General features: G+C 47.3%; 1 protein-coding gene across 1 annotated transcript in view; it reads right to left on the reverse strand.

Moving 5' to 3' along the window:
- Dscam (DS cell adhesion molecule) overlaps positions 1-25,767 on the reverse strand; it is a 546,865-nt gene that overhangs the window by 271,071 nt on the left and 250,027 nt on the right. Inside the window, exons 4-6 of the mRNA XM_077795550.1 lie at positions 10,476-10,622; positions 4,156-4,434; positions 1,395-1,670 (exon numbers count right to left, since the gene is read on the reverse strand). Of these exons, the coding sequence (XP_077651676.1) occupies positions 1,395-1,670; positions 4,156-4,434; positions 10,476-10,622 (702 nt within the window). The remainder of the gene's footprint in view (positions 1-1,394; positions 1,671-4,155; positions 4,435-10,475; positions 10,623-25,767) is intronic.

Below are 25,767 nucleotides of genomic sequence, written 5' to 3' on the forward strand. Positions count from 1 at the left end.
GTCACTCTCTGATAACCTGAGCCCTTTCAACATCATTATGGATTATCAATATGCTCTTTAGGTTTTCTTAGTCACACGAGATGGTTGCCGCGGTAACTAGGCCTAGATAGGTAATCTCTCCTATTTCTACAAAGACTCTAAAAATAGTGAGTAAGGACTGGGGAGCATTGTCATTAGCGACCTGGCTCTGTGCAAATCGATGGCGTTCTGCACTCAATCACTCTGAGGAACGCAGTGCCAGCCATTTCGTATGCATGCCGGGCCTTCAGCTCACTTCACTTCTGCTTTGCAAATCTCACTGTCTGCAGTGAAATGCTTGATTCAAAGTAGGCAGCTCATCGTGAAGCCTGCTGCTTCTTAAAAATTAGCGAAGGTGAAAAAAGCAATAGCAGAAGGATTCTCTTAGCATCGAGACCCATTTAAGCTGACTTTCATAAACTCATGGATTTTGTTCATTCTCCCTTTGGGCTATATAAAAATCATTTCATTATTGTAATCAATTGATAACAGATGAGTTTTAAATTATATCAAAAGGCACAATTTCCAACAAGACACACAAAAGCTAGTCCAATTGCCTCAGTGCCTAGATGTCTGACAAAAGTGTTCTCTGTCACAGTTTCTTTCCCTGATGGATTGATGAGTGTGGAGATTTAAGGGTGCTGCAGCCAGCTAGGAGAAGCCAGTAGCAAAACCTTCCAAAATCCCACTAAATTCCACCAATCGATTCTGCACACATTCTAGCCACCCCAAAGGTGGACATTGGAGTCTGCAGACAGAGACAACTCTACCCACTAAACGCCATTTTCGCCCCACCAAGCACAGTATTAAAATTTTGATTTAAAATTTGTCTCTAAATTTACCCTTGTCACCAGGAGGCCAGACCCTTCCCTGCACCCACCTCAGGGGACATTTGCCAAAGCCAGGAGATATTTCTGTGGGCCCTATGAAGGGCGTGCTGCTGGCATCTGGGGGTAGCAGAAGAGATGCTGCTAGATCCCACCCTGTGGGAAACAGCCCCCAGGGAGGCTTCCCGAGACCCAGGTCTAGAGGAAGATGGTCCAGCCATCAGTGTCACGTTTCTGTCTCGACGAGTAACTTGAAATGAGTGCACAATATTCATGCCACTGGGGTTCATGCCACCTCACATGTGATGCCTTCATTCTCACCAGGACACACACACACACACACACATTCATTCTCTCTCTCTCTCTCTCTCTCTCTCTCTCTCTCTCTCTCTCTCTCTCTCTCTCTCTCTCTCTCTTATGCCTGAGCTGGTGTGAACCGCTAGGGCAGAGCAACCAGCTGGAGAGACAGAGAGAACTGCAAACCGTCACACAGCTCTGCCCCGTGTCTGCTTTCCAGGTTCCCCGCCCCCGCCCAGAGAGCCCACTGACCTTCGAGGACCACCTGCACGTAGTCTTGAGCGGACAGCTCGTCCTTGCGCACAAAGCACTGGTATGCACCCCCGTCACTTTTGACCATGTGATCCATGATAAGGTTTTCGCGGTTGATCCCTGTGATCCTCACATTTTTGCCAGGGTTGAGGATCTCACCATTTCGGTACCAGGAGAGCTCCTGGTCCTCAGTCCCTGTCACACTGCAGGACAAGGAAACCTGGCTCCCCACGCTGCTCTTGACCTTCCTGGGACTGATGGTAGCTTTCAGTGGCTCTGGAGAATTGGGCAAGAGAGAGAGAAAGAAAGGAAAAGCGTCAGTCACTGGGTATCACCCCAGAAGCACACTGGCAACAAGCTGGACGCATCTCGGCCACTTCTTCGCGGTCTCTGCGTCGGCATCCTTCCACGAGCACCCTTTCACTTGGGAATAGCCTCCTGGCTGCTGTCTTTCTGCCCTTCTTTCTTTACACAACGAATAGCACAGTATTGGTCATGCTGCTTTCCCAGTGAGCACGCAGGAGGATGCTGGCTGTGACCCACAGATGATCAGGAATGCCACAGGCTAGTTACCAACAGGGCCCCGGGGGTGTATAAACCCCATTGCCTGGTCACAAGGAAGCCACGAGGTCTAACCCTGACACACTTCTACACACACGTGTAATCGCTCATACGCTACCCGTGCTTACCCAGGGCCAAGAGCACACAGCTGCAAAAAAACAGTTTGATAAGAAGGTGCATAGGTTTCTCATTAAGAGAAGGCTCACTGACTCGGGCAGAAAGGAAACTCCTAACCCTGAATTCCTGTTTGCAATTTCAAACTCTTAGTTCAATGTAGAAAACATTTACTGAGCATCTATCATGTGCCAAGAATGGGTTAAACTTATAGATGAAAAAAAGGTCAGTGGTTTATGGTGCAAACTTGTATATTTCATAAGATTGCCATACATTTCTCATACAATATTTAAGTCAGTCTTCCCTGATTCTGTGAATTTTGTATCATCATCTGGAAATGTTTATTCAGAGGGATGAAGGAATAACCAACCTAACAGGTAAATGGAAAAGAAACCCACATAACAGGTAAATGAAAAAAAAAACCACAAAACAGTTTTCCATCTTAGCTCATCCTGACTGCTCATCTCACCCCACTGGATCTCAGGCCAGCTGCAAGGGAAAGAGGGAATGTCCCAGGAAGTGTTCCCGGTTCAGTGTAGATGCCATACAAGGAGAACATGGGAAAACAAAAGCAGTCTGGGACAAGATTGCAAGGGACCTCAAGGAAAAAAAATCAGAGAGAACTAACAAAAGCATTTGAGCCTGTTGAGTAAGTGAGGGTCACAGTCCAACAGATATTTAGAACGGAGTGATTCTATTATGTTGGCCAAGTGAGACTGAAGGAGCTGGTCCCTGAGGAGGAGTCATGGGTGTCTGGGGGAGGCACACTGGAGACCCAGCGTGGACAGGCAGGGACTTGGAGCCCAGCTTCCAGGCACCATGGAAGCCCATCTCCAGGACTTGGCAGGACCTGGGTGTGGGGCGAAGGGCACCAAGGAGACCCAGGGTTCATAGTCAGCATGGGGGAGGGGAAGGTGTGCTGATAAGGAGAGCCCTGTTGGAGGAAGAGACAGTGAGACTCCAGTTGGTTTTCTACCTTATTCTTCAGAGGAGCCAGCTCCTCACATGAAATAAAATTGGGAGACACAGGTGTCCGGTACCAGGAAGAAGACTGAGGCTGACTGTGCAGATTTGGGGCTTTTTTTCAGAGGGGAGGAATTTGCAGCCATAAAAATAAAGGAAGCATTCAAAGTAAAGAGAAGGTCTGCCAGGGAAGAGGGAACGCCTTCAGTCTGCAGAGCGCTGAACTGAGCAGCAGTGTTCTCACTGGGAAGGAGCAGTGAGCAGGAGGGAGACAGCAGGAGGGAGCACTCCCTGGGCATTGCACACCTGGAATTTAGGCCGTTCCATGAACCACTGAGACAGGTGCACGGAGGTGAAGGCCTTTTGAAAGAGAAAGTCTGTGCCAACAGGAGGAGGAGGAGTCTTTGGGAGGGAGCTTAACACTGGACCAGGAAGGATGGGCAGATGGTCCTGCAATCTTGGGTGATTCACTTATATTTGGTTCTCAGTGAGGAAAATCCAGGGCGCTGGACTGGGTTAGTGTGTGTGCCCCATGGCTGCGTCCCCTGCTTCTTATGGGCCTTCAGTACCTGCCACCTCAACAGGTTTCTGCAGGCCACCACGACCATGCACTGAAGCGGAACTGTGTTGAGATGAAGACCAAACCATTGGGGACACTGAGTCCAAGAGCAGTATGTGGCTAACTTGGAGTCCTGTGTTTCTGCAGGTAACAGCTCCATTTAGAAAGGTAAAGAAGTATCTGGAAAGAGGCCACCAACAATGACACTGGCTACCATCACCTGTGCCCAAAGAACCACGTGCTCTCCCCCTGTCTGTTTTCAGAGAGGCTGGCCATGCCAACCAGCAGCTGGGTTATGTCCTCTCGGCTGGGCAGTCATTCTGTGGCCTGATAATGATCTCAAGGTGGACACATCAGGAGGCTGTCACTTCAAACCCATGCTGTGTGGCCCTGAAGGATTCCCCTGAGCATCAATCTCCTCATTTGAAAAGCAGGGCTCCTGCCAAGGTCAACAGGGTATCATGAGGTTAATGGGAGGCTGTGGACAAAGCCTGGCCATTGCTGACCACAGGAGCACCACCCATGGCGGCCGACACCACCTCTGCCAGTTACCGTCCAACTTACGTTTCACGTACAGGCGGCCTATCACCTTAGCAGTCCCATATCGGTTGGACACTTCGCACACGTAGCTGCCTGAGTCTGAGGGGCGAGTGTTCTCGATGAGCAGCCCCGTCACTGTCTTCTGGAACCTCCCAGAGAGTTCCAGGGGCATGTTGTCCTTCAGCCAGCGGTAATCTGGCTCAGGGTGCCCGAGCGCTTTGCAAGGGAGCTCCACCCGCTGCCCCGCCATGGCTTTGCGATGGTCAAACCCGTCCAGTATGGACGGAGCTGAGTTCGCTGGGTCTGTGGGGGAAAGAAGAGCTCTTAGAGGTCATGCAGGGGGAGGCAGAGGTCATTCAGAATCCCGGGGCTGCCTGCGTCACTGAAATTCTGGATACCACACCAACTGCTGGTACTGATCTGTAAGATTTTACACCGAGTCACACATAAACATGCCCGATCCCTACAGATTCGTCCTGTTCAAAATCTGCAAAAGGTTGAACCCTGGTCAGAGATTCTGCCTGTGGTTCTCTACTAAGTCACTGAAACATCCGGAAGCAGCAGGCTTCAAAAGGAGCTGTGGGCTCACCTCAGGAGAGGACCAGCTTCTCAGAGCTGGGAAGGTGAGGCCTCCCCTTTCAAAGGAGGAACAGGGGTGGAGGCACTTCTTAACACGTGTAAAACTCATTTCACAAACCAAAGAATTTTAGCATAGAAAACAAAGAACTTTAAACGTGTTTTATTTATTCATTTTAAAAAAATCAGCACTTTGATTTTTCATTTTTGGTTAACACGACTAATTGCCACATTCACGTGGCCCAGGTACTCTTTCAGTACCTGCACACAGCATGTACAAGGACACTGAGCCACCATTATCCAGTTTCCTCTTTCGCAGACCCTTGGAATGACGATCCTATGTTCAGGTGGACTTTTCTGTTTTTAACGTACACAGATGAGAGAGAACTTGAAATGCTTGATTTTCTGTGTCTGGCTGATTTCACTTAACACAGTATCCTCCAATTCTGCCCATTGGCTGCAAATGGCAGATTCCATTCTTCTTTATAGCTGAAGATACCCATATTTTTTAACTGTTTATGCACTGCTGGGCACCTGGGCAGACTCCATGTTAGTTACTGTGAATCATGCTGGAAGAAACACCGGGGCACAGGACGTCTTTGGTGTGCTGCCTGCACTTCCTTTGGGTTTACAGCCACAAGTGGGAGTCTTGGGTCACACTGTGGACTACTAGCAGAACCTTTGTTATCTAGAGGGCTTCACAAGTGTCTACCCACCACAGTGTGTGAGAGCTCCTCACCAGCTGGGAGGAGCATTTACCAACTACTCATCTGACAAAGGATGCATGTGTGTGTGTGTGTGTGTGTGTGTGTGTGTGTACACTAACAGACACTTAGGCTGTTTCCATATCTGGAATGTAGTGTCCAGTGTGGCAGGGAATCTGGGAGTGTTGACATTTCTTTGAGGTACTGACTTCATTTCCTGCAGCTGTTAGCCCAGAACTTGGATCACAGGATCATCTGCTAAGTAAAAGGGTTCAGAGTTTCCGTGTTGCAGGATGAACAGCTTTTGGAGATCTAACTTACATCGTAGTGACTGCGGTTGATGACACCGTATTGTACTTACAACATCTGCAAAGACCATAGACCTCAAATGTTCTCAGCACATGCATGTGCACAGGGCCAGGTGAGGAAATGTGACAGGTAGGTTATTTAACTTGATGTGGTAATCATTTCACAAGTACATATACGTATGTACCTATATAGGTATATTTGTGTATATATTTATGTGGGTGAGTATGTTTGTGTGTGCATGCAGTATCTCACTCCATGTGTGGAAACATTACATACATACATTAATATAGACAAATTTTGTCAAGCTTACATAAGTAACGCTGTAAGACATAAACTTTAGTTGCTGAGATGCATGAGGAGAAAAATGTGTGCACATATAGAAAATGTTACTTTAAGGCAGATGATGTAGCTGAGAATAGTATTTGTCTTTTCCCCTTCCTCTTTTCCAACTACCTGGAAAGTAGACTACCAACAATTGTACCTAAAAATTTTTATTCTCACTAAAACTTTTTTGTACTGTTTTGAACCCAGGGGTGCTTTACTACTGAGCTATAACTAAGTCCTTTCTATTTTTTATTTTGAGACAAGATCTCATTAAATTGTTGAGGCTGGCCTCAAACTTGCAATCCTCCTGCCTCAGTCCCCTGAGTAGCTATAATGATAGGTGTGCTCCCTATAGACATCTAAAACTAATTACTAATAGAAAACTTTAAATATGTCCCCTAAGGTAGTACTGCATAATTCTGATGACGTCTTAAGAAGAATGGTTGGGATAACTGGATCCACTTCAAAAAGCAGAAATCAGAGCCTTATATCATACAACCTTCAGAAATTAACCCCAAACAAATCATAGGCCCAAATTTAAAGTGTAGGAATAGTAACAATTTTAGAAGATAGGAAGAAATCTTCGTGCCCTTGGGTTATGGCATAAGATCCAACCTTGAGACAAAAATTGATGCAGTACGCTTCATCAAAATTGAGAATTTTGGCATTTTCAAAGACTCCTTTAAGAAAATGAAATTAGAAACTAATAGAAAATCATATTTCTAATAAAGAACTTGTATGAAGAAAAAAAATCTTTCTGTCTCTACAATAATAAGAAACAACCCAATCAAAAAATGGGTAAAATATTAGATATTTCACTGAAGGATGTATATAAATGACTAAGAAATTCACGAAAAGCTGTTTGATCTAAGTAGTCATTAGGTCAATGCAGATTAAACTCACACTTGCACCTGCTAGAATGACCATTACCAAAAGACCAAAGGTGTGGTGGTGCAGGTCTGTAATCTCAGTGGCTCAGGACACTGAGGCAGGAGGATCACAAGTTGGAGCCAGCTTCAGCAACTTAGCAAGACCTGTCTCAAAATTTTAAAAAGTTTTTAAAAAGGGGCTGGCGATGTGGCTCAGTGGTTAAGCCCTGGGGTTCAATTCCTGGGTTTTCAGTGATCGTTCTTCTTCACTGTCACAGTTCAGTCTTCTTAGAATGCTGAGCACCTAGGGCCATTTTCCAGGTGAAGGTGTGTCATTTCAATGTGCGATAACTATGAATCCTTCAATTAAAGGAATTTTCTTTACTCATGCTCTGCAGTGTGGCTTGCTTTCTCAGAGTCAAATTGCACCTGTAGCCCGTCGTCTTCGCCTGGAGTCTGTGTATTTCCCTCTCGTCCTTTTCGCCATTTCCTTTTCTACCTGGGTTTTCTTGCTGGTCTTTCTTTTCCGTACAATGCTTTCTCTAGTGCGTTCTCTGATGGGTTCCTTCTAATTTAATTTTCATTTTATAACAATTCATTGTTTTCTCTTTCCTAGATTATATCCTTTCTTGTTCAAAAGACTCTTCTAGGGCCACTTTATTACTGAATTATTTTCTAATCTATACTATTTCAAGACTTAATCATTTTCAAATGATAAGGTATAGTTTTCAAATGATTTGTGTCCATTTTTTAGTTTTGTCTCATTGTCAAAAAAGAATTTTTTTTTTGCTTGTTTTCATCTTTCCTTGTGACAAAATTGTGTGGGTTAAATCTTTTTTCTTTTCTACAAGGAGAGGGTTTGGTGGTTATTGGGGAGACTCTTTCACCAGAGCATGACCTCAGGAAGCTTTTCCAGACTTTCCCTTGGCACGATGCTGAAAGAATAAAATTTAGCCCATGTCTTGGCTTTTAGCCGAGAGGTCCTGTTGGTGGCTCCCTGTTTGGTAGGTGCTGTGTGGCCGCCAGGACCCTGGAGCACCAGGCTGCCCCAATTCTACTGGCACCTTTGGCAGCGCTTCCAGCCTGGGCATCTCTCGCCATGCACTGGGCCTGCCCAGCCACTCCTGGTGCCCTCTGTGGCCCCACTGGATTATGGGATCCAGCAGTTTCCCTGCAGGTGGGTCTGTCCTCTAGGAAGGTCATTTGCAGAATGCTTCTGAGATCCTCATGTTCTCAGATCACAGCGACCCTGGTGATCGTGACTGGTGCTCTGGCAGCCTCCTGTGCGTGTGGGTTCACGCAGGGCCCGGGCAGCTCTGGCAGGGTGGCGCGAGCCTCCTGACCTCCCGACACAGCTCCTGGGATCCGACTCTGCTTTCCAGATGAGCATCGGGCAATGTTGGCATCTCCACTGCATCGAGGTCCCCATGGGCGCTGCCTTCCGCCTGCCCCTCCTGTGCCCTGCTGCTGTCCTGCCGGTCCCCTTCTTGTCAGTGGTCCGTCCACACCACCCACATTCTTGAGTTTCTGGGGAATCCACGTCACTAGGTGGTGGGGACGGTGCTGTCTGTGTGCTTTCTCGTGCCATCCTGTGTTTGTTTTGGAGAAGTCTGGGGTCCTTACAACCTCGCTACTAACACAACCCATGGTCACCCCAACTCTACACAGATGTGCAAAAACAAATCCAAATCACATTTAAAATGAGATTCTGCTTTTTCCCTCCAAAGCTCAGCGTGTCGCCAGGCTAGTCTGCACTCAGTGCCCATGTTCTCCTCTTTTAATGCTGACAATGTCTCTCTCACCTGCTCTGTCAAAATTTCTGCAACCAAAAGTTGGTATTGCCACATACATTAGATTTGGGAGACTTTCAGTGATATGTGGCTTTGTCCTCTCCTGGCAACTGTCACCTCCCCAGCCCTTACCTGCACCTTCATTCAGCCCTGCAGGGTCTGCTGTCTGCAGGTGCCTTGGGGTACAGCACCCTGTGCTGGATGCTGCTCTGAGCATCCTTAGCTCTGTCTTCTCAGATGCTCACTGGCCTCACCCTGCCGTCTCAGGGACCCCGTGGCCTCTGCGGCCACCAAATGTTTTCGACTACTGCTGTCAAAACCCAAACCCAATTGGGATTAAGAAAAGTAAACTTGCCTTTCAACCCTGAGAGCTAAACTTGAAAGTCAGTGCTTTGTGACTTAGAGTGGAAATAAAGAAGTTCATCTGAAGGAGGAGGCTGCGCTCCCAGATTGTGCTCATCTTGGGGATGGAGAAAGGCACGTGTACTTGCTTTGCTAACCCGGATCCATCTTATATCAAGATTGCCCCCTTCAAATCCTTCCCCTTTCTTATGTCACCACTGTATGAGGAGTTTCCTCTTGAATGCAAACAAGACCTTTTCTAGGATGTTCTGAACCAGCAGGACAGTGTGGTTGTCACTACAGCCAGTGTGGACCAGGTGACAGGTGCCATTCATTTCCTAGTTCATTCTTCCCAACAAGACACAGTAAGCACACAACAAGGGAGAAATCAATAGCCGGCATGAACAAAGAACGAGTCAGAATAAAATATCTGCAAATTCAGAAGAAAGATCATTTAATTCTGGCAGGTATTTGTGCTAGACCTTGACGGACAGGCAATCTTTGGCTGTTTTGAGGATGTGATGGGAGGGGGCTCCTGATGGGCATTACTAAGGACGAACGAGAGTGGGTGTCCATGTGACGATGCTTTAAATTCACCCAGGGGTTGATTTCCATGACTTCTTCCCCATAAAGCTCCACTGCAAATAAAGCAGGGACACTCGAGTATGGACAGCCAACGACCTTGGCTCAACTCCCTCTGGCAGCTGCCACCTGTTGGGCCCTCACTACTTGCTGTGATCTTACGGTCTTAGGCGGCAGGGGTTGGCATTCTGTATTTAATTTCCTGATACTGAGCTGTGAACTTTGCCCTCCTAAACCTCTGTCTGAAGTGTCAGGGCACCACCCTGAGAAGGCAGTGCTTCATGCAGATGAGCCAAAGCAAGCCGAGGGGGACCATCATGTGAAATGTCACTATGTTCTCAAGGTATAGTTTCCATGAGGGTTAGTACACCAGGGATGCAATTCCAAGAACAGAATTAATTCAGATTTCCTTCACTTGGGAATGAGTGAAGGAGAAGGGAGAATTCAACTACCCTTTTAACTTCAGAGGTGGGTGATTTCTCCAATGGAGACAGCATGCTCCAAATGACCACTTCCTTGACCAGAGCTCTGCCTGGTGGGAGCAGAGCGGTGCTGTTTGTAACTGTCAGTAACAAAGCATACAAATACTGGGAGTGTTGTTTTCAGAGCAGAAATCTCATCAAGTCAGAGCAACTGAGAGTTTCACAAGCTGTGAAATGACTCCACCTTAATATCCACATTACATCGTGTGGATGCTGGTTTAAGAGACTTTGAGCATTCCTAATGTATTTGGAGGGCAAAAATACACTTGACTGATTTTAGATGCAAGGTCCCCAGCTTTAGATAGGCATCTGGGGATGCTGGGGAAGGAGAGGAGGAAGGAGAACCCGGCCTGGAGGAGCGTTCACCTGATACAAAGAGTCGCGCGCTGTTGCTCTGCCTGGTCTCCCCAGTGTATCTGTGCCGCGTGACGCAGCGGTAGTTATACAGTCCATCTTCATTCTGTACATCTTTAATATACAAGGCTCCCGTGGATGTGATGAGAAATCTAGATCCTGGAAGAGAGAAGAGGGATGGGCTGGTTAAGATGGGGCAGAAGCAACCGAGCAGTCAACAAAGCCCTCAACGACTTCTCTTCACGTGGAGACACTTTGCAGAGGCAAAAACGTGGACAGGAGTGTTAGGAAGAGTCCGCACCCTGTGCTCTCCAACTAGTCGGCTCTAGGAGCTCGACATTGGGCACTACACAATAAACACACATTGAGCAAAGCTGGGCTCACCAACTAACGTTCTGGGTCGTGCACCTGTCTCGTAGCACCCAAGCTGGCACACAAGGGGAGGAGCAGCTAACTTGCCTGGTTTTCTTGACTCATCAGTTTCTCTTCGAATGAGACAAGTTAGGGAAATATTGAACTCTTGTTGCAGATTTGTCCCTCAGGAAAGTCTATATTTCTGCCTCCTCTTGAATATTTCAATAAAAGCACCCAAGTGTTAAACTACAAATGGTAAAATGTTCCCCCAAACTCCCCAGGAAGATGGTCTTATTCCCCCACAGTCACGAACACTCATTGCTATATTCTAAGACAAAGGCCATCTCTTCCTGCAGTCAGTATTTTAGAGTGTTTTGCTATTTTTCAGTCACTAATTTTTAAAGCAAATGCTCAAATAATTGACAATGAATATTTTCATCTCAGGGAGAAAATCTTCTGCTGGGCTAGTCCTCCTTCAGTCAACACAGGACACGGCGTCCTCGGTGGGACCTGTGACGTTTACCTGTGATACATCTGTTTGTATGGAAATGGCCAATTCAAGATCAAACATGGGTCCTGGTCTAAGAAGGACTAGGATACTTTTTCTCTTTGAAAACATACTAAAGGTAATTCCCACTGTGCAATTATAATTAGATAATAAACATTAAGGCAGAAAGTAGCCCTTAGAGTGAGTCACTGTCCCCTCCGGTGGGTGGCTCTGTGTACTACTGCCACTGAGACTCTTTTACAGACTATTTCTGCATGTGATATAATTCCACTGAAGGTAATATGCTTTGTCTCTTTAGGAAAAGACTGAAATGCCAAAAAATTACCTTCTTGTATTTTTTGTAACTCTTAAGAGTCACCTGAAACTTGCTGTGGTCTATTTGAGTTAGAACTGTGAGAAGCCTTGACTTCATGGCTCTTTGTTCCTGAACATTTCAGTTGCGAGCATAATTCCCACAGCCTTGATCATCTCATGCAAAGACGATACCCACAGATCCATTGCTCAGATACAGATGACTTAGGATTTCTTATGTGACATAAAGGCAGTTCAAGAGAACATGGATATGAACAAGACATTAAAAACAGACACTGACCTAGCAAACCTTTTCAAAACAACACTAATTATTAAAATAGTATAAAATATCTTTAAAGTAATATTTAAATTTTAGACAATCCTGAGGAGCTACTTGTTTTAAAATAGACTTTAAATATGCTAAATATTTGAAGAGCTAAAAAATCTGCCAACGCTGCATATTCTAAGTAATTTTGTTTCATCCTCCTCCCCTAAAAGTAACCCAAAATACCTTTTGTCACCTGTCACGTGTCACGGCACTCTAAGGATGCCTTACCATTACATATCACATGTAATAGAAACATTTTTCGATTTCAATACATTTTGCATATTTATGTAAGGCTTTAATCACCAGGTCCTTAAAGTCAACACGATGGACGGGGAGGACAATGGAGACATGTGTGGCGCTCCTCTTACTCTCCCAGCATGGAGCACGTTCCTGAGGATTGGCAGGCCATCAGCGGTGGCACTCCTCAGACCGGCTGCACAGCATGGCAGCAGCACACGGCCATCCCATGCCACTCCTGAGCGGGCTCTGCTCTCTAGGTGCGTTTAATTGGGTCACTTTGCCCCCATCACACCAAACTTCTTGGTTTACTTCTTTAGCACGCAGTGGGACTCTGAAGACGCTTGTTTCAGGAGAACTCAACCTTCCCTGGTCCTAAACACTTCTGAGATGTTCACAGCAATGGAGGAGCTGACCAGTTCCCGGACTGACTTTCCTTTGATAGTGCTCACCCTTCACTGAAACTACCTTAAAATGGTAGGCATTTGAAACACAGGCTAAGGTGGAAAAGTAGAAGCCTTTAATCATAAGACGACTTACGAATCACGGTCCTGCATACAGCCCTGACTCCAGAGCAGGGTCGCATTCTCCGGGGATGACGAGGGCACGACAAGGTCATATAAGCACCATAGGACTTGGCTGCATGGTGACAAGGAGTCATCGTCCCTGCTCTCCCACCTCCCACTGCCCCCCTCACTACCTTGCATCTTCAGAGGTTCCTGAGTCGTGAAGGCTAGATGTTTGCTCATGTCTTTAAGTGGGATTGAATGGGCTTCCACCAAGACAAAATATTGATAGCAATAAAACGCAAATGCACAACTGTCGGCTCTCTGTGTGTGTCCCTCTCTCTCTCTCTCTCTCTCTCTCTCTCTCTCTCTCTCTCTCTCTCTCTCACACACACACACACACACACACACACACACACCTTGACTCCTCAGGACTGTCAGAATTATTGGGTGATACATTTGTGAGAAGCCAAAATTCCAAGGGTTACTTTATTTTCCTTGGAAAACCATTAGCATTTTGATGAGAACACTTCTAAACTCTGGTTCATACTTTTGTCGTGTTAAACACTCTGCAAACAAATCACCACACAGGGATGGTTTCTGGGTTGGTACCCTGGTTAGAACACTATGCAGTAAGCTGTGCTGGTCATTGGCAGGTGTCTCAAAGCCATCATCCTGACTTCTCAAGACAAAGGGACGGTCCCTGGCCCCTGGGCGTTTGAGGGGGCTGTCTTTTATGACTTCTCTGCCTCCTGCTTTGCTGACAGTTTGTGAGTGGTTTCTTACCTCCACTAGCAACATCCTGTCCACACCCTTCTGACCTGAGGCCTTCATTGGGTAAATTTGAAAAGTCGTGTATGCAAAATGGCTAGAACTTTGCCTAAAATAAAAGTAAATGGGTTATGGGTGAGTGCTAGGGTTTCTCCCCAGAGTCAGGTGACATGAGCTTTATGTTGTCTTCGCTAAAATAAGTCTGCTGGGTGGTGCCTGCCAGCCAACCTGGCTGGCTAAGCTCAGCTTTGGGCTAGTGAGTGAGGTATTTCTACCTAGAGACACACAGAAGATGGATATCTGCACAACAGCAAAGGTGCAGGGCTCACGGGTGGATGTCCCGCAGCCACACGCTCCTCCATTGGGGTCCTGAGCAGTGGAGAGCACACAGGTGATGGCTGCTAACATGGAGACATGATACCTTTGTGAGTCTTTGTCCAACACATCAAAGGAGGAGGTTAAAATAGTGCTGCTCTAGAAATCCACTTTGCTAGACTGTAGGTACTCGAAGCAGAACCTCAACTTCAAGATCTGAGCCGCAGAGAGCAGATGTGTGACCTCCAGAAAGAGGCATGTCGGAGCTATTCTAGAAGGTTCCATGTGAGCAGGAAAACAAGTCAGTGGTGCACCCAGTCATTGACTACCAGGGTGCTGAGCTCCGGAAACATAAAATGTCGTGAGACACAGCCACCCTGTCTTCAGGGAGCTTGCAATCTAAGACACTTTGCATCTTAGGGTAAGGGGCAGGCCAATAAGGTGACAAGAAGGATGAGAAGAAGAAGCTGGAGCATAGTTAGGCACTGCCCTGGTTCACCTGTATGAGGGGCCACCAATACCAGAGGAGAAAAGTGGTGATTTGTCCCCAAGCCTGTGTTTATCCTTGGGTATCACTCTGATTAACACAATTAAACTCACGCATTATTCATTATTGATCTATTAAAATTCTCAGCTAATTTTTTCCATGTTCTTATACAAAATCAAATTAAAAGGTCTTCCAAGGTACCAGGTGGACCAAAGTTACCTACTTTGAGAGACATGTCAGTGGGGGAAAAACCTGGGCTTTGGCATCTAGTGGGTCTGAACCCTAAAGATGTCATGGTCATTCACATCAATGTGACCTCAGTCATGACATTCAACTCCAAATGCTCATTTGCTCGTCTAGGAAAGAGAGCTGGTGACAGGCATCCTCTTTTTCCACTTTTGAGGATGAGTTTGCCCGGTGGTCACCTCCTGGATGGTCTTGCCCAGCAGGGCAACTGCAGCCCGTAACAATGCAGCATACACCTCAGAATAACTCAGAGTAACTTCAAAGAGCTCACCACAAAAAAAGGGTAAGGGAGAGGAGTCACATGGATTGGCTAGATTTCATCATTTCATACATGGTGACTACATTCTACCCCATAAATCCAGGTCATTATGAATTATCAATTTGACATAATACTATTAAAACATGAAGTGAATGGAAATGAAAGTGGTGTCTATAGAGGTGTAATGTTGGTTATTCTGCTGTTTGATGAGCTAGGTCCATACCTAGACATATGGCCTGCCTAAGCCAGACATAGAAGAGCCCACTGACATACACACAGTAGGGCTCACTTTTAAGAGTTCATTTATTTGGGGAGAAAGGGGCACTCAACCACTGAGCCACATCCCCAGCCCTATTTTGTATTTTATTTAGAGACTGGGTCTCACTGAGTTGCTTATCACCTCGCTTTTGCTGAGGCTGGCTTTGAACTCACGATCTTCCTGCCTCAGCCTCCTGAGCTGCTGGGATTACAGGCATGCTCCACTGCACCTGGCTAACAATCATTTCTTTACTTAACAGAGTCGATACACATATCAGAGAAGCATCTGAGCAGAGATGACACAGAGGAGGTTGACATCACAATTGGTGCTTGTGGCTAGGGGTGTGGCTCCGTGGCGGAGAGCTTGACTAGCATGCATGAGGCCCGAGTCAAATACTGAGCATCACGTGTCCAGGCTGTGTTAACTGGTGTAGAAAGGTAAAAGGCACCCAGTGAACATCTTTGTGCATCCCAGTGAGAGGCCAGGCACAAAGACATTCATTAGGCATTGAATGTTTGTGTGTGCCCAAAATCCATATGGGGATGCCTAGTCTCCAATGTGATGGTATGAGGAGGTGGACATCTGGGTGGGAATCAGGTTGGACGAGGTCATGGGGTTGTGAGGTGGCCCCCAATGATAGGTTCAGTGCCCTCATAAGAAGAGGATGAGAGACACCAGCTCTTTCTCTCTCTGCCACGTGAGCACACAGAAGCAGCCATCTGCACACCTGGAGGGGAGTCCTCCCCAGGATCCACACCTGTCAGACCTTGATTGTGCACTTGCCCCTCGGGAACCGTGACACGAACAGTACATTTCTGTTCTCTGAGCCACAAATTCGTGGTATTTTGTTATTGCAGCCTGCATTGACCAAGTTGTCTTCAGGACTCTTGTGCAGTAGGAAGGGCTACGCACAGAGACACTGGAACCTTCTCTAACATCATCATCTTGTGGCTGGAATCAGTCCTGCCTGGCTCATCCATGAGCATCTCAATCTATGATGCAGATCCCAAGCTCCCAGGATTAACCACTCCTGCTCCTCATGCTTCATCCCTCCACTCCAACCTCCACAATGCACCCCGACTTCCTCTGCACTGGGCAACCCTCTCCTAAGGATGGCAGCCTCCTACCAGCCTGCATCCATACCTGCCCCTCCACAATCTGCTCTCCACTCGATGCACACAGTCGCTGTCCTCCCAAAGATCAACCCCCCAGATCTCCAGTGTCGTGAAGGAGCCCCCCTGGACCAGATCATGTATGGTGCCTGCCATGCTCTGGCTCTGACCTCACCTCCACAGCCCCTCCTCGCCTCTGCCCATCTCCCAGCAAGCCCAGCCACACTGCCCGTCTCCAACTGCTCTCCCCGGAGGCGCCAAGCCCAGCCCTCTACCTGACAGCCTCCTAGTCATTCTGGCCTCAGCTCTTCAGTTAAATTTCTAGCCATGTTAGCCCACTTTGGACAGATCCACGATCACTGCTTTCTAGGACTCGGTTTTAGTACATTTTGACCCTGCATGTACGTCTACGCGAGACTACTCCGTGTCTCTCCCACCTGGAGTGGCGCGCTTCCCTAGGCCTCATTCAGCGTCTCCTGATCTCCGTCCCCTGGCTGTGCCATCCCAAAGGGTTCAAACAGATGGGTGGATGAAAGAGCCTCTCGTGGCTTGTACTCAAAACCTCTTTTCTGAGGTTTGGGTGCAAAGAAAGTGAGCGAACACGTCCTTTTGGAGTTTCACATGCCATTTCCTCACACATACTAGATTAAAAGGGGCTCTCCTCCAGGAGGGACTCCAAGACACAGATGTTGATTAGTTTCCTTTTGCCCGCTGGTCATTGCCTGCTGCCAGGTTGGCTCTTCAACAGGGCTGCACTATTTTCAGAAAGGTCTTTAAGCCGTACCCGGCTTTTCACTTAGGACTACTTCTTAGTTTTGTTTTCCCCCACTGCCATCTGAACTGAGCTAATAGTAATTAAAGGAGCAGATGGCCCTGCTAATAAGATGCCAAGTGGCAGGGCACACGAGGCAGCCGACCTCATCGCCGGGCCTGCGCCTCCCAGGCCGCCGCCAGCTCCTCCGGGCAGTCTTCACAGCAGTGTCCACGAAGTCAGAGGGACGGGAGGTCCCACCCAAGATCTAAGGGCATGGCGTGAGACGAGCCCAAAGATGAGCAGCTCCGTGCTTTCGCTGGAAAGTTAAATTAGCATTAACTAAAATAAAAGTGTAAAAAGGAAAAAACCTATCTAGGGTAACTTTAAAGTTATCAATTTCTGCTGATTCCAAAGTGGGTTAGAAAGAAATTTGCCTCATGGGTTGGTTCTGAGAGAGCGACTCTGTGCTATGGTTAGATGCAGGCATGAAGGGGCTGCAGCAGGGTGCAGGCCACTGGGCAGCCTGGTGAGGAGGGTCCCTAAGAACTGTGGAAAGCTGCTGTGTCCAAGAGAGGAGGAGCCTTCAGGTAGAAGGGTGACCAGCCAGGGACAGGATGGAATTCCTCCCCCACCAAACATATGTGCTGATGTCCTGCCCGGGACCTCACAGTGTGACCTTATCTGGAAATAGGGTCATTGCAGAAGGGACAAGTAAGGAGGAGGTCACAAGGGGGCAAGATGAGCCCTAATCTGGAGTGACTGGTCTTCTTATAAAAAGGGAAAAATTGGATACAGAGACATCTGGCTACCAGTACTGATCCTATTCAGTTCCAATAGGCTCAATATTTTTTTTTAGATTTTTTTATTAGTTGTAGGCTCAATTTTCTTAGTATGGATCACAATTGTTATAACCTAATATATATATATATATATTTATAACATATGTAACTTATATAGTAACCACATATATAACTTATATGGTATATATAACTCGAATATGTGTATATAACTTACCTACAATTTATATGTGTACATAATTTTACATGTATCTCTATGTATTATTTTTAAGATCCCTTTTGTCTCACAATGACCCTACAGGGTCACATTATTCCCATTGTTCAGATGAGAACAGTCAAGGAGGAAAGAGGCCAGGGGACTTGGCCCTGTTCCTACCCCAGCAGTTTCTGGGCCGGGGGATGCCCAGGCAGGCTGGCTCCTGGCCCGCGCTGCGCTGTGCACCATCTCTGGGTCAAAGCTAAGTGTGGGGCAGCACAGCCGGGGCAGCACCGTGCAGTGCCCCTGGAGCAGACAGAGGGAGCTCGGGACCACTGAGTAGAGAATCAACAGAAGGTGGCCGGGGAGATGGGCATGCCATTGGAGCCTGAGGAGTAGGGGATATTGGCTCAGCAGAGAAGAGGGTGAGGGATCAGGTCTCTGGAAACACAGGAGTTCAGCAGAAACTGGGGGAGTCACCCAGCGGACATGGAGGCCAGCTGGGGACAGAGCTTTGGGGAGCCAGCTCTGAGTGTCCAGGAGGAACCCTTCGTGGGGACTGAAGCTCAGAATACCCAGGGTGCAGTGAAGGGAGACCGCCAAGGAAACCCACAGAGGAGGGCGAGGAGGGACTGAGGTGCTCCTGGTGCAGTTAGAACTGAGTCTGCAGAAGCAGTGGTGGGTACTGAGCACCTGGACACAGCAGCGACGGGCCAAAGCCACGGGAGCAGCTCCACACAGGTGGAGGTGGCCCGGGTGGTGTCTACACTGGGCACGGACGTGACAAAGGCAGTCTTTGTGCTTGCTCTTCAAGCTGGTCATTCCCCGGGGCATGGAGAAAAGCAGGAAGGGAGACTTTCAACACTTGTCTTTGTAACCCTCCCCTCCAGGTCCCTCACTCAAAAATCTGATCCACATGTGACCCAGTTTATTAGCATCCTGAGCTGCTGCGGTGACTCGAGAGCGCATGCCCCTGGCATCCGATCCCACTGGTTTGTGTGTTAGCACTGCCTCCCTGGTGACAGCAGCCCCCTGGGGGCAAAGCCACCCTCTTGCTCGCCCCGTGATGTTGGTGTCCCTCCCCATGTTCAGTACTGCATTCTGCAAATGACTGGATGTTGAAAATGCAGATTTAAGGTTTTTTTCTTCCAAAACTAGGATCAGTAAACTAAGGCATCAGACAGAAGGGGCAGGGCCTGCACCCTGTCATGTCACCTAATCTCTGTTGGGACTTACCATGTTTATGAAAGTACCACCGAGACAGAAAGGCACAGCAAAGCCCCAGCTGGGAACTTGAAAGCTGAGCTGCCTGGAAGAAATCATCTGACCAGAAAGGACCACGTTACCTCTGTGACACCAGGGCACAAGGGCCAGGCTGGCAAGCCCGGGCTGGGCTGCCAAGGAAGGAGTGACTTGGCATATGTGTGTTTAAATTCTCTGAAAGCAATTTCACTAAGACATTTTTCTTATGTAAATAAAATTCTCTCAGTACATGTCTCCTGCAGTTAAATGAGGCTCAATTACACACTGCTAATTTAAGCCGCGCTCTGCATTCCGACCGTATACCTAATTAGCCTGTTTAGTTCTTAATGATCAGATCTTTGCCTGCACAGATATCTAGTCTGTCATTAATCTTTGCTCTAGTTAGGTTTCTGGTTACTTAACAGAATAAATCCTTTGAAAGAACAGAATTTGATTTTAAAGGAATCATATTAAAGACATTTTAAAAAATATATAAGCAGCAAAGGAACTCATATGACTTAGGTTGTACTTATTCATTTATATGATGAGCAAGACTATTTTCTTTTGGACTTTGACATCTAGAATCAAATATTTCAGTTGGGGACAATGACATAGCAAGTAATAAACCATCAACTGCAGTCAGGACACAGAGAATTAAGACATGAGGCTGGATGAGAAGAATCAAGGAGGGGCCGGAGTGAAAGGGTGCAGGCAGGCTTCCTGGGGTACACTGTCCTCCACAGAGGGAGATGCGGAGAACAGGAGGGAGGGAGTATGGGAAAGAATCTTAGGGTGGAGAAAATCCTGGCACGTGGGCAGGGAGGAGTCCCGAGTGTCTGAGCACAGGCTCACTGGCCATAGATGTGGCCTGGATGCCAGGAGAGGCCAAGGCTGTGAGGACAGAGGTGGCACCCAGGTTCGGGAGGTGCACTGAAGGCCTGGGCAGAGTCCCTCCTGGAAGGCGCAGCCTGGGGGTTCTACACTGGCTGCCCGCGGGTGCCTTGTTTGGACTCGGAGAATCCGGAGCAGCCTGGGGTGGAGACGTGGACAGTGAGCCAAAGACTGCCTTAGGCCGGCTTCCTGGAACAAGTGACCAGTACTCAAAGAACACCAGGACACTCTTTCCTGCTCCCTAGCCTCTCGAGGTTGTGACTGAAGGGGTGCAGAGTCCTGCTGACATTCTCTCCAGCTGTGGCCGCAGAGCTGGGCTAAAGAAGATGCAACATGTTCAGGAAAGAACAAAAGTGCAGAGTCCAGAGCACAGAGCTTGGACCCACAGCGACTGCGCTCCCCGCTCCAAGTCATCGGCCCTAAGGGATGGAGAACTCTGGCTGGAACCCTGAGGTCTGTCTGGTTTGGAAATGAACCTGGAACCACAGAGACTACAAGAATGAAAACGGACCCTACGTCGTGGCCACTTAGTGTCATGGGCAACAGTTTTCCATATTGTGAGTAGTGACCTGTTGATGGCTGTGAGACCAGTTTCATGGATAGTAACTTTATTTTAAAAAATAAAAGGGAAGAGCATAGAAAACATCGATATGCATGAAACAGCAGGGATAAGTCCCATGTGCAGGTCTGGTGTTTGTCCTCATGTGCACCCATGGGGTCACGTGTGTGCGTGCTCAGGGGTGCGTGCATGGATGTACGTGTTGGTCTCCATATAGTCTACGTTTCACTCTGACTTTCTTACTGTGAGTCAGTGAACCAAGTCTGAAGAGCCCTGCTCCATTCCACATCCTAGAGATAGAGCTGTTCTCTCCTTGACCGGATTCCACACCTGAGCAAGTCCACTCATCCTCAAGTACACCAGGTAGCATCCTTGGGAATCCCACAGCTTTCTCCTTAAACATGCAGATGAGCAGGCATAAGCCCACAGACTTGGTCACATTTTTAGGCGGAGCCACAGAGGAAGCTGCTAGCGTTTTGCAAATGTTACGCTGTTAATAGGTCTTAGAATAAGTTTGCTTCCTGGTGACATGTGAAGATATCTAAGAGAATTTTGAGTTTCTAGAGCCATCCACAAAAATATACATACTTAGAAAAACACCCAAGGCTGGAAATCATGTCACCTACAGCTCCCAGGGTCACTCACTCCTATCCCCAGAACCTTGGTTCTTGGTGGTCTGATCCCACAAGATGCTTTGAGATTGGCTTCTGGGTTCCAGAGCCTTCCACTAGTAATTCAGTACCCTAAATGACATCCCCAGACCTACTTCATCATGAAATCCATTGTCTATTAGTATCTTCTGTGAAAAAAGAGATTATTAGAAAATCATGGTTATTGACCGCCATATGCCCAGCCAGTAATTGGGGTCCAAGATAATGTAAGATTCATTCCTAGTTGCAGGGAAAGAAGCTCCGTGAAGCAGCAATGCAAGTCCTGACAAGCAGAAAAGCAGCCCAGTGCTAAGGGAAAGAGAGAAAAGCAACTTAGCTGTGCTGTGTTGGGGAGGGGAGGAAGCCCCCGCTGGCGCGTGGCCCTCGAGATGCTGTTCTAAGAAATCACCTTAGAACATAGATTGTAGAGTTCCTCCATCCTTCTGATTCTTTCAAAGAGAAAGCCTCAGCACGGTGCTGTGGGCCACCAAGCTACTTGCCTAGCTAGACCCCTCCATGAGAAAATGCAACCTGTTCTTGTGGAAATAAGTCTCTCTAATATCTCTCTAGGACTTGCTCATCTCCTTTTATTTTTATAAATAAAGGAAAAGTAAATCACAGGTTTAGCATCTTTGCAAGTAACTGTGTGGGCTAGAACTTAATATTGTCTTGCTTCTGCTGTATTTGCATATATACATAGACTTCCCATTTAAAGGCAGTGATGCAAATTCTGTTCACAATTATGTAAAGAAGAGTCATTTAAAAGAGAGATTAAGCAACGGTGCAGATGGCATTCAGTGGTTGCAGATAATCATCAAGGTAGTTCATGAATGGCCACAACAGGCCATGCACCGGACCCAAGCCATCTGCAAGGGGGTGTTGCATGTTGCTGCTTGAAGCGGGGTGAGCTGCAGCTGCGAGGAAGGAAAGTGAAATGACCTGGGAAGACAAGGCCACAAGAAGAGGGCCTGTCTCACTTGCAGGGTCCCCAGAGTCCAGGCCTGGTGCAAGAAACGTAGAGGAGAAGCCTGGGACAGAGGACCAGGAGCTGCGTGGCTGGTGTGGCAGACCATAGAGAGGGTTTCTGGGAGACCTAGGGCTGGTGGCAGATGACTGCCATTTTCAGATGATGTGGCTAGAGGTTAGCCCAAGGAGGCAGAGGTCAGGTCCAGCCTGGAAGAGAAGCAGGGGATACTGAGGGCAGGTGGAGCAGACATTGACGATGTGATCTGCAGTGACAGATGACTGCTGGGGAGGGCCAGGCAGGCAGCAGGTGGTCCAGGCAGAGAGAGGCCTGGGGGGGGCAAGCCTCTCCAGTTTCCTTCACAGGGTCCTCGCGTTTGCCAGGGCCAGGGCTGGTCTTCCAGGGGAAGATCTGGCTTCCCGATGTCATCCTGTCCTCTGAAGTGGCCATCCTTACTCCTCCTTCCAGATTTTCTTTCTTTTCTCACTTAGTTGAAAAAGTACAAACCACCCTGCCCACGCAAAACGGTCACCCATGTGCCTCTCAGAATTGCATATCGTCAACATCCCATGGTATTTGTCTTGTTTATGTTAATGAAAGAAAGAAACTAAGAAAATCTCACTAGAGCTACTGGATAAATGCTCACATTCATTACCTTTGCTCTTTCCCTGTCCTATTATTTTCTCCTAAAAAGCCACTAGTAGAAGGAATAGAATGCATATCCCACATTTGGTTTTTACTCTATTACACATGTGTTGGCATCCACGGACTATACATCGTATTGAAGAGTTCTGCAGTTTCTTTTCTCAGATTAACAAACTACTTGCTCTTTATCTTGGAAAAATGGGCCTTTCTACCAGCATTATGTTTTGTTAATTTTTTTTGGCACCAGGGATGGAACTCAGGGGCACTCAACCACTGAGTCACATCCCCAGCCTAAATTTTATTAGAGACAGGGTCTCGCTAAGTTGCTTAGTGCCTTACTTTTGCTGAGGCTGGCTTTGAACTCACGATCCTCCTGCCTCAGCCTCCTGAGTCCCTTGGATTACAGACATGCACCACCATTCCCTGCATGCTTTCTTAATTTCTATGTTGATACAGAGAACTCTAGTTCATTCTTCTTAAGGAAAATACTGTATTTCACTGTCTGGGTGGGATTCAGGATAACCACTGCAGGGAGGCTCCAGGGCCAACACCTATTCCTGTCTCCCTTCTCACTGCTGTGTTCTTAGCCATCGAAACAGTTACTCATTACGCGTGTGTCAAATGAATGAGTCAGTGAATCCACTTGTTCCACCAATGGACTTTGAGACGATTGTCATTATTCCACAAACTCTGACAGGTTTCTTGGGCACACATTGAGCCTCACTGATGTGCCTGCCTAGAAATGAGCTTATTATGCTGAGGTTTGGGGCTTTAAGTGCTGCTGGCCCCTTGGAAATGCTGCATGGCTTCTTGATGGTGTGACCTGGTGCACCCTGTGGGTGGCTAAGGTGGTTGAGTTGGCTGCTTTTCAAGTGATGCTGAAAAAGGGTTCCATGGTGCTGGGTTCTGAGTCTCTGCTCCCCTCTCACAGCTCAATACAGCGCTGTCCCTTTTCTTCAAAATATAGCATGCATTTTTAAAACATCGATAAGACTTTGTCAAAAGGATGAGTTGAATTATTCCAAGCAGGAAATAATGCTAAGGGTGAAGTCTGGTGGGTGCAGAGCCTCACAGCTGGAGAGCTGAGGCTTCCTAGGCACCATGTAGGAGTTAACCAGGAGCTCTAGGTGGGCCTTCCCCAACCCTCCACGTCACTAGAGCTGCTGGATAAACGCTCACATTCATTACCGTGTGCAACAATATCACGCCCCATTAATGTCACGCACTGCAGCTCAATAGCCCTGCAGATCTTAACACTCTGCCTTTATTTCATTCCGTCCTGAGCTGCCTCAGAGGTAAATGAAAATGAAATAAAGCATTTAAGAAAGAATAAACACTTGAATAAAATATTTATATTTACTTTTCCATGCATAGGAACTCTTAATGGATTTTGTAGTCTTTAAAAAAAATGCAATGAAAAACACACGCAGGAGAGGAAAGCTCCTCTGAGACTCTGAGACGTGCACTGAAGGCAACAGTAGAACATATCAAGACTGAGACTTAGGGAGGACCTTCCTCCTGCCCAGGTGCTGAGGACTTGGCCCTTACCCTGCTGGTGCCCCCTGCTGACCAGACTGAGGCCCAGCCGCTGGGTGACACATTGTCTCAGAGAGGAATAGTGGGCTCCTGTGAAACTTGCACTACCTTAAAAATTCTTCAGGAATGACACATTGTTTTGCTCTATTAACCTATCAGCAATTCCCAGGTCTACTCTTCTTGGATGTTGACGGACACTAGTGATCAGTGAAATTTTGTTTTTCAATTGAACCACATGAAATTATCTCTCAGCTTAAGGTAAGGGCAGAGCTTTGCATCTTAAACTCCATATTTATTCATTATAATTTTTTAATTTTATTTTTGCCATTGGAATACCTAATGAATTTTATGATATTGAGATGAAATTCCTCTTAGGGTTAAGTGTGGGTCATTTCTATCAGGAAATGTATGTCATGGTGTATCATCTGGAATTTTATTATTTCCCATTTTTATATGGTTTATAGTAGTGAATGAACTACATGTGAGTTGCAGCAACTTCCATTTCTGACTCTGCAAGAAGCCAATAATTCTGAAAACCCTTTAGGTACCAGAAACTGAGGCACGCTACCTAAGTGACAAATATCCACTTAAAGGGACAGCAGAGTTCTCCAGTAAGGGGAGCCCTTGGGGGTACTTAGATGAAGACCGAAGAGAATGCCGAGATCCAAGTGCTCACGGGTGTGCAGGTGCCCTGGGACCCTTACTCTTTCCAGAACCGAGGTTTTGATGGCAGTGAAGGAAGGGAAAACACTGAGTCCTACTCAAGTTGAGGGGCCCTCTGTAGAAGGCCCGCATCAACACAGTGAACCCAGGGGGGGAAATCCTACAGCAGTCACGTTGCCTGTCTCAGCCTGAGCCTTGGGCAGAGGACATATCTAACCACAGGCCCAGCCTCCCTCAGGATTGGGCTCTACATGTAGGGACCATGAAATCTGACTCCAGAAATTAGTATCTACCCCAATTTCAGAGAATCTGACAGAAACAGAAGCAAATATTCTCTGAAAGAATGAGCCCCCAGGAGTGTGATAAAGTCCCCAGAGCCTGATCCTCTTTTCCAGTCAGTCCTGGTTCCCAATGAGAACCCACTCCCAGCAGGAGCCACTGAGCACAGGAGGAAGCAAGAAGAAAGAGCAGGACCTCAGATCAGGAGTGAGCGGGCAGGAAGACGCGGAGCCTGCAGAACTGCAAAACTGAATCAGAGCAGGACCCAGGAACAGAGCATCCCACAAGACAGTCTAGAGACTAAAACAGAGTGTGCAAAAATTAAAAATGGAAGGCTGGGTAAAAGGGTTAGTTAGATACAGCTGGGGAAAAATAGCAAACAGGAAAACAGATCTTAAGAAATGACCCAGAACATTGTGTGTGCGTGTGTGTGTGTGTGTGTGTGTGTGTGTATG

This window comes from Urocitellus parryii, chromosome 2 (genome assembly GCF_045843805.1).
Source record: "Urocitellus parryii isolate mUroPar1 chromosome 2, mUroPar1.hap1, whole genome shotgun sequence".
NCBI classification, from domain to species: Eukaryota; Metazoa; Chordata; class Mammalia; order Rodentia; family Sciuridae; genus Urocitellus; species Urocitellus parryii.